Consider the following 12,024-nt stretch of genomic DNA (forward strand, 5'->3'; position numbering starts at 1 on the left):
CACAGCCATTTTTCCAGCCAAAGAGAGGAGTCACAAAAAGCAGAAATATAGATAAAATGAATCACTAACCTTTGATGATCTTCATTAGATGACACTCATAGGACTTCATGTTACACAATACATGTACGTTTTGCTCGATAAAGTGCATTTTTATATCCAAAAATCTGTTTACATTGGCGCGTTAAGTTCAGTAATGTTTTGCTTCCAAAACATCCAGTGATTTTGCAGAGAGCCACATCAGTATAAACATTGATACAAGATACAAGTGTTATTCACAGAATTAAATATATACTTCTCCTTAATGCAACCGCTGTGTCAGATTTCAAAAAAACTTTACAGAAAAAGCAAACCATGCAATAATCTGAGTACCTCGCTCAGACAACAAATCAAGCCAAACAGATATCCACCATGTTGGAGTCAACAGAAGTCAGAAATAGCATTATAAATATTCACTTACCTTTGATGATCTTCATCAGAATGCACTCCCAGGAATCCCAGGTCCACAATAAATGTTTGATTTGTTCGATAAAGTTCATCTTTATGTCCAAATACCTCCTTTTTGTTCGCACGTTTAGCCCAGTACTCCAAATTCATGACGCACGACCACTAGGAGCAGACAAAGTCAACAAGTTCCGTTACAGTCTGTAGAAACATGTCAAACGGAGGATAGAATCAATCTTTAGGATGTTTTTAACATAAATCTTCAATAATGTTCCAACCGGAGAATTCCTTTGTCTTCGGAAATGCAATGGAACTCAAGCTAACTCTCCGGTGAACGCGCGTGGCCAGCTCGTGGCTCTCTGCCAGACCACTGACTCAAAGAGCCCTCATTCCCCCCTCCTTCACAGTAGAAGCATCAAACAAGGTTCTAAAGACTGTTGACTTCTAGTGGAAGCCTTAGGAAGTGCAATTTGACCCCATAGACACTGTGTATTCGATAGGCCAAGAGTTGAAAAACTGCAAACCTCAGATTTCCCACTTCCTGGTTGGATTTTTTTCAGGGTTTCGCCTGCCATATGAGTTCTGTTATACTCACAGACATCATTCAAACAGTTTTAGAAACTTTAGTGTTTTCTAGCCAAATCTACTAATAATATGCATATATTAGCAACTGGGACTGAGTAGCAGGCATTTTACTCTGGGCACGCTTTTCATCCAAACGTGAAAATGCTGCCCCCTATCCCAAACAGGTTAACGTTTCAATTGCTAAACATGATCACATTATATAGGTAACTTCTGATCATTGCATAGCCTACGTGATAAGAAAGTAACAGTTTACGGGGAGATGCACAAAAATAGGTTTTGGCGCAAAACCAGTTGCCGGTGCTCCAAACTCTTTTACATGTTTCTTCTTTTACTGGTGATCAGCAACAATCAGTAGGACATCGCTAACCCACTTTATTATAAATAAATACATGTGCTCATCAACCGTAAATCATCTGTGTCTGGTTATTCATATAAGCATGTCTTTAGATTAAGTGACGGAGGACATAGGACCATCGTCACACTTGGGTTAGGGAATTGCCGCATTCAAAACAACTGGGAACTCAAAGTTCGGTGCGTTCAAGACAACAGGGACCTTGAAAAAAAAAACGAGCTCCAACTGGGGATTTTTATATTTTTTACTTGTCATCCAACTTAGAATTCCAAGTCGGCTCCTGTATAAACAGAGTTATGGTAATGTGGCTGTATTGACTTTCATGAGGTCACAAACATGGAACAAAACGGACCGGGTCGTAGCTGGCTTCTCCACCGACCGTTTACACATTCTCTAAAACATGGATATTGTTCAGTTCTCAAGTTCTGTGATGTCGAAGAAGTTCCTTTGTTCTCACTATGTGTCTCTTTCTGCATGACCAGGAGGAAAGAGTCTCCTCCAGGAATTTACGACCTGAGATAACAGAACCTGGGTGTAGGAGATTGAGAGGAGGAAGCCACTCACTATACCCAAAGAGGGCCACGTCATGACAATCTACTCCACATCTCCAAATCATAAAACTCATCTCATATACAGTGTCAATATTTATGATCTCTGTTTGTTACAAAATGACATGTCGTCATAGCCTGGGTTCTGAACAGAATGAGCCTATGAAGGACATTTGCTTCATCACACGCACCTGAATCCGCTCATGACTACTTTCTATGGACACCAAAATTACGATCTGTTTCTCCGAATTACCTTGTGAAAGCCTAACACTGTAACATCGTATGTTGACAAGAGATCAAGCTTTCAAATCATGCACACATTACCCAGATTATGATTTATAATGTACAGAAATTGTGTGCATGGCAGGGATGCAGGGTTGTGTTCCAAAATAAATAACTACAAGTGTGCTTGCTCTAGGTCCTCAACGACACAGCTCGGAGAGCTCAAAAAAGTACCTCATAGTTGAAGATTTCTTTGTCATAAAAGTGCATTGAAATTGCTTCGAAACTGCACACTTTGAAGTGGTTTATGGCCACTTGGAGACACCAGTTATTCGTCTCACTCAAACCCTTGTAATTTTTTTTGTCTTATGCTGCACCTTCCCCTACATTTTTCATGCTACTGAATGTATCCAGAGAATTTTAAGATTTCGTTATCAGCAAATGTTATGAAAAGTACAGTAAATGTAAAATGCACAAAGTGAACCGTGTAATATTTGGATCCAGACTTGTCAGGTAAACTGTTGTGTACTCACCTTTGGTTAAAAACAAACTGTTTCCTATCAATTGCTACCATGGATGCATTTTCATATTTGTTATGTAAGAGACATTTCAATTTAGTTCTATACATGTAGGCCAATTCCCACGAGTGCAACGGGTTAACGCCCACCGTAGCAAAACGGGCATTTCTTATTAAACTAGCTCAGGTGGTACCTCCTTGTTCTGGACCCCAGATGTGTGGCTCAGTGGCACAGAGTACTGAGTCACTCATCGTCCTCAACTGGCCACCCCCACAGTGAATCAGGATCAGACTGTTTCTGTTGACCCTCCTGACTGACTCTCTCTTGCAGGACTTCTCGAATGACGACACCAAGCTGGAGTACAATGTGGACGCAGACAATGGCATCGCAATGGAGGGCTACCTGTTTAAGAGGGCCAGCAATGCCTTCAAGACATGGAACAGGTCAGCTGCAAGGAATTATGCTCTTTCTTATTTCCTCCCTCATTCTCTGACATTCCCTCTTTTTTTCTCTCTCTCCTTCTCCCCCTTGTCTCTCTTTATCGTTCTCCCCCGTTTCTCTCTTTCGCGCTCTCTCTCCCTTCACCTCCCCCCCCCCCCCTGTCTCTTTCTGGTCAAGCTGATATGTCCCCTAGCACAGCTTCACCAGTGCACTAAACTCCACAATACATGTCCAGTATGTAGAACATGCATGGAAGAAGTAATCTTTATGTCCTCTAACTGTATGGTGATTAGGGTGGAGAGGTGATAATTCTCTGTTTAGTATGAATCCGCCCAGGGCCCTAGTCAGCCAGGTGGGAAGGATGGAGGGAGGTAGGGATGGTGAGAGGGAGGGATTCAAGCTGCTGAGGCGGCGTCTCCATGGCGATCAATAGTGAGTGACATGTGACGTAGTCAACTGACACGACGGGGAGCGCTGCCTGATTGGCGCATGGCTCTGTGTGCTGCATGGAGTTAGCAAGTAGACCTCCAGCTCTTTATTGTCCTGTAGCCTCCAAAGCCATTCACTGTACTGCAAGATGGAGGTCTCTGGAACCATGCCTTTTGAGAATAACTTGTAATATCTACTCAACTATTTGTCTCAGGCAAAACAATTGGGTTTCAAACGTTACAAAGTTAAATATTACCACACACACAACTTTTCCCCCGATATTTTCTGTCAAACCATGACAAACAGCATAGTTTTCTAGAATAGGAATCCAGGATTTAAAAACCATTTCATAATCTATTTATTTATATTTAATTAAATCTATAACCATTTCAATTTACTTTCTTAACTAACTTGTTTCTCTGACTACTGAGAATAGTTGGAATGCTTGCATGCATTTCAGAAGTCAACCTTCAGCCTCTGAGATAAATGCAATAAATTGTGTCACCCATTTATTTACCTGTGACCGTGACTGCTGGTGTGATCTCCTTTCAGGCGCTGGTTCTCCATTCAAAACAATCAGTTAGTTTACCAGAAGAAATTCAAGGTAAGTCCGATGACTCCAGCAGTGTCCCAAATGGCACCCTATTCCCTATAGGCCCTGGTCAAAAGTAGTGCACTTAATAGGGCCATGTTCTGTTATAATCTCCACCCGGCACAGCCAGAAGAAGACTGGCCACCCCTCAGAGCCTGGTTCCTCTCTAGGTTTCTTCCTAGGTTCTGGCCTTCGTAGGGTGTTTTTCCTAGCCACCGTGCTTCTACATCTGCATTGCATGCTGGTTGGAGTTTTAGGCTGGGTTTCTGTACAGCACTTTGACATCGGTTGATGTAAAAATGGCTTAATAAATAAATTTGATTGATTGAAATAAATAAATTTGATTACCACCCACCATCAAATATACACTACTGTTCAAGTTTGGGGTTTGGGGTCACTTAGAAATTTCCTCAACTGGTAGATTCATTAAATAGTACCAGTCTCAACGTCAACAGGGAAGAGGCGACTCCGGGATGCTGGCCTTCTAGGCAGAGTTCCTCTGTCCAATGTCCTTTTGCCCATTTTAATCTTTTTATTGGCCAGTCTGAGATATGGCTTTCTCTTTGCAACTCTGCCTGAAGGCCAGCATCCCGGAGCCACTTCTTCACTGTTGACATTGAGACTGGTGTTTTGCAGGTACTATTTAATGAAGCTGCCAGTTGAGGACTTGTCTGTTTCTCGAACTAGACACTAATGTACTTGTCCTCTTGCTCAGTTGTGCACCGGGGCCTCCCACTCCTCTTTCTATTCTGGTTATAGCCAGTTTGCACTGTTTTGTAATGGGAGTAGTACACAGCCTTGTGCAAAATCTTCAGTTTCTTGGCAATTTCTCGCATGGATTAGCCGTCATTTCTCTTAACAAGAATAGACTGACGAGTTTCAGAAAAAAGTTATTTGTTTCTGGCCATTTTGAGCCTGTAATCGAACCCACAAATGCTGATGCTACAGATACTCAACTAGTCTAAAGAAGGCCCGTTTTATTGTTTCTTTAATCAGCACAGTTTTAAGCTGTGCTAACATAATCACAAAATAGTTTTCTAATGATCAATTAGCCTTTTCAAATTATAAACTTGGATTAGCTAACACAACGTGCCATTGGAACACAAGTGATAATGGGCCTATGTAGATATTCCATAAAAAATCTGCTGTTTCCAGCTACAATAGTCATTTACAACATTAACAATGTCTACACTGCATTTCTCATCAATTTTATGTTATTTTAATGGACCATTTTTTTTTTTCAAAAACAAAGACATTTCTAAGTGACACCAAACTTTGGTACTATACATGTTTCACTTCCAGCCAATATTCCCCTTACATTTTTTATGTACTGAAGTAGCGTTGAATAAGGAGCACAGTTAACAGATACGTTTGTGGAATGTGGAGGAAAACAATTCACTCTGCTGCTGGTTACAATGTGAAATCAGAGTCTATGCAGTGTTGTGAAGCATTTCCATTTGCGCATGTGGGTCAGAGCGCTGAGTGTGTGTGTATTGTGCATTGTAGTGTGTTCGTTTTACTAAGACTGTGTGTGTTTTCCTTTCCCAGGATAATCCCACAGTGGTGGTGGAGGACTTGCGGCTATGCACAGTCAAACACTGTGAGGATATCGAACGCCGCTTCTGCTTTGAAGTGGTGTCCCCCACCAAGTGAGTACACACACACCCAATATATTGCACATATAGTTGAGGTCAGAAGTTACATACACTTAGGTTGGAGTCATTAAAACTCGTTTTTCAACCACTCCACAAATTTCTTGTTAACAAACCCTAGTTTTGGCAAGTCTTTTAGGACATCTATTGTGTGCATGACACAAGTAATTTTCCCAACAATTGTTTACAGACAGGTTATTTCATTTATTTCACTGTATCATAATTCCAGTGGGTCAGAAGTTTACATACACTAAGTTGACTGTGCCTTGAAACAGCATGGAAAATTCCAGAAAATGATGTCATGGCTTCTGAAGCTTCTGATAGGCTAATTGACATCATTTGAGTCAATTGGAGGTGTACCTGTGGATGTATTTCAAGGCCTACCTTCAAACTCAGTGCCTCTTTGCTTGACATCATTGGAAAATCAAAAGAAATCAGCCAAGACCTCAGAAAAAAAATTGTAGACCTCCAAGTCTGGTTCATCCTTGGGAGCAATTTCCAAATGCCTGAAGGTACCACATTCATCTGTACAAACAATAGTATGCAAGTATAAACACCATGGGACCACGCAGCCCGTCAAACCTCTCAGGAAGGAGACGCGTTCTGTCTCCTAGAGATAAATGTACTTTGGTGCGAAAAGTGCAACTCAATCCCAGAACAACAGCAAAGAACCTTGTGAAGATTCTGGAGGAAACCGGTACAAAAGTATCTGTATCCACAGTCAAATGAGTACTATAATCGAAATAACCTGAAAGGCCGCTCAGCAAGGAAGAAGCCACTGCTCCAAAACCACCATAAAAAGCCAGACTACTGTTTGCAGCTGCACATGGAGACAAAGATCATACATTTTGGAGAAATGTCCTCTGGTCTGATGAAACAAAACTAGAACTGTTTCGCCATAATGACCATCATTATGTTAGGAGGAGAAAGGTGGAGGCTTGCAAGCCGAAGAACACCATCCCAACCGTGAAGCACAGGGGTGGCAGCATCATGTTGTGTGGGGGTGCTTTGCTGTTATGTGGCTATATTGAAGCAACATCTCAAGACATCAGTCAGGAAGTTAAAGCTTTGTTGCAAATAGGTCTTCCAAATGGCCAAGCATACTTCCAAAGTTGTGGCAAAATGACTTAAGGACAACAAAGTCAAGATATTGGGGTGGCCATCACAAAGATCTGACCTCAATCCTATAGAAAATTTGGGGGCAGAACTGAAAAAGTGTGTGCGAGCAAGGAGGCCTACAAACCTGACTCAGTTTCACCAGCTCTTTCACCAGCTCTGTCAGGAGGAATTCACCCAACTCATTGTGGGAAGCTTGTGGAAGGCTACCCGAAACATTTGACCAAAGTTTAACAATTTAAAGGCAATGCTACCAAATACTAATTGAGTGTATGTAAACTTCTGACCCACTGGGAATGTGATGAAAGAAATAAAAGCTGAAATAAATCCTTCTCTCCACTATTATTCTGACATTTCACATTCTTAAAATAAAGTGGTAATCCTAACTGACCTAAAACAGGGAGTTTTTACTAGGTCAGGCCCTTTTGCAGCACTCCACCAATCAGGCTTTTATGGTAGAGTTGCCAGACGGAAGCCACTCCTCATTAAAAGGCACATGACAGCCCACTTGGCATTTGCCAAAAGGCACCTAAAGGACTCTGACCATGAAAAACAAGATTCTCTCGTCTGGTGAAACCAAGATTGATCCTTGATGAAAACCTGTTCCAGAGCGCTCAGGACCTCAGACTGGGGCGAAGGTTCACATTCCAACAGGACAGCGACCCTAAGCACACAGCCAAGAAAACGCAGGAGTGTCTTCGGGACAAGTCTCTGAATGTCCTTGAGCGGCCCAGCCAGAGCCTGGACTTCAACCCGATCTAACATCTCGTAGACACCTAAAAATAGCTGTTCAGAGATGCTCCCCATCCAACCTGACAAAAGTCAAAGGGCCTGAATACTTTCCGAATTCACAGTGCCTTCAGGAAGTATTCACACCCCGTTGACTCCTTCCACATTTTGTTTTGTTACAGCCTGCATTTAAAATGGATAAAATTTAGATTTTCTTTTGTCACTGTCCTATACACAATACCCCATAATGTCAAAGTGTAATTATGTTTTTCAACATTTTTACAAATGAATGAAAAACTGAAATGTCTTGAGTCGATTACTATTCAGGTTGAGGATGGGTCAACAACATTGTAGTTACTCCACAAAACAAACATAATTGACAGTGAAAAGAAGGAAGCCTGTATAGAATAACAAATATTAAAAGAAAATGCATCCTGTTTTGAAATAAGGCAAAAACTGCAAGAAATTTACTTTTTGTCCAGAATATAAAGCATTTGGGGCAAATCCAACACAACACATCACTGAGTACCACTCCTCATATTTTCAAGCATGGGTTTATTTTCAAGTGTCATGTTATGGGTATGCTTGTCATCGGCAAGGACTAGGGAGGTTGTTATGATAAAAATAAACTGAATAGAGCTAAGCACAAGTAAAATTCTAGATGAAAACCTGGTTGTCTGCTTTCCATCAGATCTTGGGAGATAAATTCACCTTTCAGCAGGACAATAACCTAAAACACAAGGCCAAATATACACTGGAGTTGCTTACCAAGATGACATTGAATGTTCCTGAGTGGCCTAGTTACAGTTTTGACTCAATTTTCAGCCAGGTGTACAAAGTTGTTAGACTTACTCAGAAAGACTGCCAAAGGATATTTTAATGTATTGACTCAGGGGGTTGAATACTTATACTCATGAATACTCAGTATATATTAGTAGTATTTTTAATTGTATTTTTTCCAAATGTTGTTGTTATTACTTTTTTATCCACTTTGACAGAGTATTTTGTGTAGATCATTGACCAAAAATATCACACTTTGTAACACAGCAAAATGTGCAAGAAGTCTAGGTGTGTATACATTCATAGATACAAGTGCACACAGAGTACCTAGACACATGACTCAAACTCAGAAATGCGCACACACACAGAGAGAGAGAGACACACACATACACAAACGCACACACACACAGCAACACATAGTGAAGAGCTCCAGTAGCAGGCCAGGGAACAGGCTGATGTCTCTTGGTGTCCCTCCCCTCTCAGGAGCTGTATGATGCAGGCGGACTCTGAGAAGCTGAGGAAGGCCTGGATCAAAGCTGTCCAGAACAGCATCGCCACTGCCTTCAGGGAGCAGGGAGAGGACGCTGAGGTGAGTCACCTCATAGATTTGTCAAGCAAGACAGATACGCACAGACACCCGGAGGGGTTGCAGCACACTAGAGGGATATCCTTTATTTTTGTTCACATATTTTGTCTATGAGGTATGTCTGATTATTTTTTCCCTGGCTTAACTTATGCAATCAATCCATTATCTCAATGTCAGGCCGAAAATAATCAGACATACCTCATAGACAAAATATGTGAACAAAAATAAATGATATCCCTCTAGTGTGCTGCAACCCCTCCGGGTGTCTGTGCGTATCTGTCTTGCTTGACAAATCTATGTGGTCTGTGACAATAGGCAATAAAGTAATCTTCTTCTAGAGAGAGTGTGTGTGTGTCTTGTGTATAACATCATGTACTCGACTTTCCACGCCAGAAGCTGGACCGGAAGTCTTCCACGTCGACTGGCAGCCTGGAATCAGGCGGCGAGCCCAAAGAGAAGTCACTAAAGGGGGAGAGTGCCCTCCAGAGGGTCATGGTCATTGGGGGCAATGCCTGCTGCTGCGACTGTGGCCAGCCTGACCCTCGCTGGGCCAGCATCAACCTGGGCATCACCCTCTGCATCCAGTGCTCCGGAATACACAGGTACATTCCTATCACTGCAAATACTACACACCAAGGCACTACTGTATACAAGTACCAAACTTCATATGTATTCACCAACGTACTATACCGAAGTACCATCAAGATGACACTGAGATAATACTTTGGACTTATCTTACCATGGTATTATAAAGGTACTATACAACAAGGTACTAGACTGGTGCTATACAACAGTACAAATGTTCAATGTTTTTTTATTAGATGTGAATAACAATTCAAAAAATCAAAGGCTCTGCAAATTTGGCCCCAAGTACATTTTGGACTGTAGACTTACTGACTGTATACTCCCACCTTGTGGCCACAGCACACATTACACCCACGATGGACCAGCATGTAATGCAAACAACACAGCCTTTGAAGCTGTGTGGAGTCATTTAGTTATTTTTAGACAATATCATTGATGTATGAGTTGCTATCTGCAGGAGTCTGGGGGTCCATTTCTCCAAGGTGCGCTCGCTCACCCTGGACTCATGGGAACCGGAACTACTCAAGGTGAGAAAAGAGAGTGGGAGGAGGGTTTGCCTAACAGATGGGCCTAAAGGTGTCCACATGCTTCCCAGACGAAACAGTTCGGAACAGTTCCTTCATATATTATGACAACATTTTGTGGCCTTTTTTGTCTATGCCCGCCCCTTTGCCGGTGATTGGTCAACAGTAGGGATTCTTCAATAAAGTCTTTGTTGTCATTCAATTGAGAAAAACTGCACCAAACAGATGTAAAAGTGCATGAATGACAGATTTCAGTGTCATTTTAGATTAATTCAGACTTTTGAGGAAGTGTATACTGGCTGTGGCGTCTCAAAATGGACAAACAATACTATTGCTGCTTTTTTTCTTGTTTTTCAAGCGAAGTTCTTTTAAGGGAGTATGCAAGGACACTTGTTTGGCCAGCTGAACTGAAGCATGCAGAAGCCTTAAGGCAGCTCACATACTTAAGTGTCTCTTTCAGACTTTCACATACTCAGACTCTTTTACATTCATTGGTGACAAATAAATGCTCAAATGTAATGGTTACAGATTGCAGCGGACTTCGCGTCATGACTTTATGGCTGCGTTTACACAGGCAGCCCAATTCTGATCTTTGGCCCAATTATTGAGGGGGAAAATCTGGATTTGGTGACCTATATAAACACAGCCATAACGTCATGACTTAACAGATTTTTTATATGGCAGGATTTTACATGGCTGACTTTATATGTCACTTTACATTAGATGTGGCATGTTGTCCTCTGAATGTGCTGGTTAATTTTGACACAGAGTAACTTTATTCCTTGTTTGTGTGTGTGTGGTACACAGCTGATGTGTGAGCTGGGGAACGGGGTCATCAACCAGATCTACGAGGCTCGGAGAGAGGAACTGGGAGCCAGGAAGCCAAGGCCAGCAGACCCCAGGTACGGTACTGCAACTTCTCTGTCTACCATCATGGAGACAAGGGGAGGGGGGGGGGCGATGGTTAACATTAACCATTGGTTTGGCCATTGATTGGATTGATTGATGATGACGAATATTAACATTAAAGGGCAAATTCATGGCACTTGCAACATTAGAGTTGTGGATTATTCCTCCATGAACCTCATTAAATAAACACTGTACAGCTAGTCAATTTGGATAAAAGCATCAGAAAAATTACATGATATTTCTATTAAATAAATAAAGGGTAGTCCCACATAAGTAGCAAGTGTGCAATAGTATTGCTCAAAGACTGCCTTCTTTCCTTGAGTAGCCAGATTGGTGTAATTTGATAAATTCACTCTCAAGATTGCTTTCCGTCTTTGCCTGGGTTGCCAGATTTGTTCAGTTTGTTGAATTCACTTTCCCTCTGCATCCCATGTTTTTCCCCAGGCAGGAGATCGAGGCCTACATCAGGGCCAAGTACGTGGACAGACATTTCGTGCTGCGCCCGTCTGACGAGGAGCTGCGCTCCAAGGTGGTGTCCCTGTCCAAGCAAGAGAAGAGGCTGAGCAGCAGTTCGGAGCACCTGCCTCCCCGGCCGCCCCCACCCACGCCCAAACTCCGGCCCGCCTCCAATGCCTCAAGTCAGTCAGGTAGGTGTCAACAAGTCCCGGATCCAGTCTCTTAAAGGTGCAGCACAAAAACGCCAATCATAGCACCTGTTCCTCTTCCTCTTTGATTTTACGCTTGCGAAGACCCCATCCCTCTCAGTCCTCCAAAACAAAAACAAACAAGCATTAGGGCCTGTTAATGTTATTACTATTGACCAAAAATACAGTACCAGCGAAGGAGTTTGCCTTTTAAAGGTACGGCAACAGAATTGTGCTACACTAGTATAATAGAACAACACCATGTCATGCTCAGGACACACAAAAGAAGGCACCTTCTCTTCCATCTTCACCCTTTTTTGCTCTCTCTCTTTGAGGTAGCCTAGCCTGTAGTCTAACTGCTTGTATCTTGC

General features: G+C 42.1%; 1 protein-coding gene across 1 annotated transcript in view; it reads left to right on the top strand.

Moving 5' to 3' along the window:
- LOC110522961 (arf-GAP with coiled-coil, ANK repeat and PH domain-containing protein 2) overlaps window positions 1-12,024 on the top strand; it is a 123,546-nt gene that overhangs the window by 102,174 nt on the left and 9,348 nt on the right. The window contains 8 exon segments of the mRNA XM_036977765.1: window positions 2,997-3,109; window positions 4,089-4,140; window positions 5,677-5,777; window positions 8,889-8,994; window positions 9,385-9,593; window positions 10,034-10,103; window positions 10,908-11,002; window positions 11,454-11,656. Of these exon segments, the coding sequence (XP_036833660.1) occupies window positions 2,997-3,109; window positions 4,089-4,140; window positions 5,677-5,777; window positions 8,889-8,994; window positions 9,385-9,593; window positions 10,034-10,103; window positions 10,908-11,002; window positions 11,454-11,656 (949 nt within the window).

The sequence above is a fragment of the Oncorhynchus mykiss genome, chromosome 5 (assembly GCF_013265735.2).
Source record: "Oncorhynchus mykiss isolate Arlee chromosome 5, USDA_OmykA_1.1, whole genome shotgun sequence".
NCBI classification, from domain to species: Eukaryota; Metazoa; Chordata; class Actinopteri; order Salmoniformes; family Salmonidae; genus Oncorhynchus; species Oncorhynchus mykiss.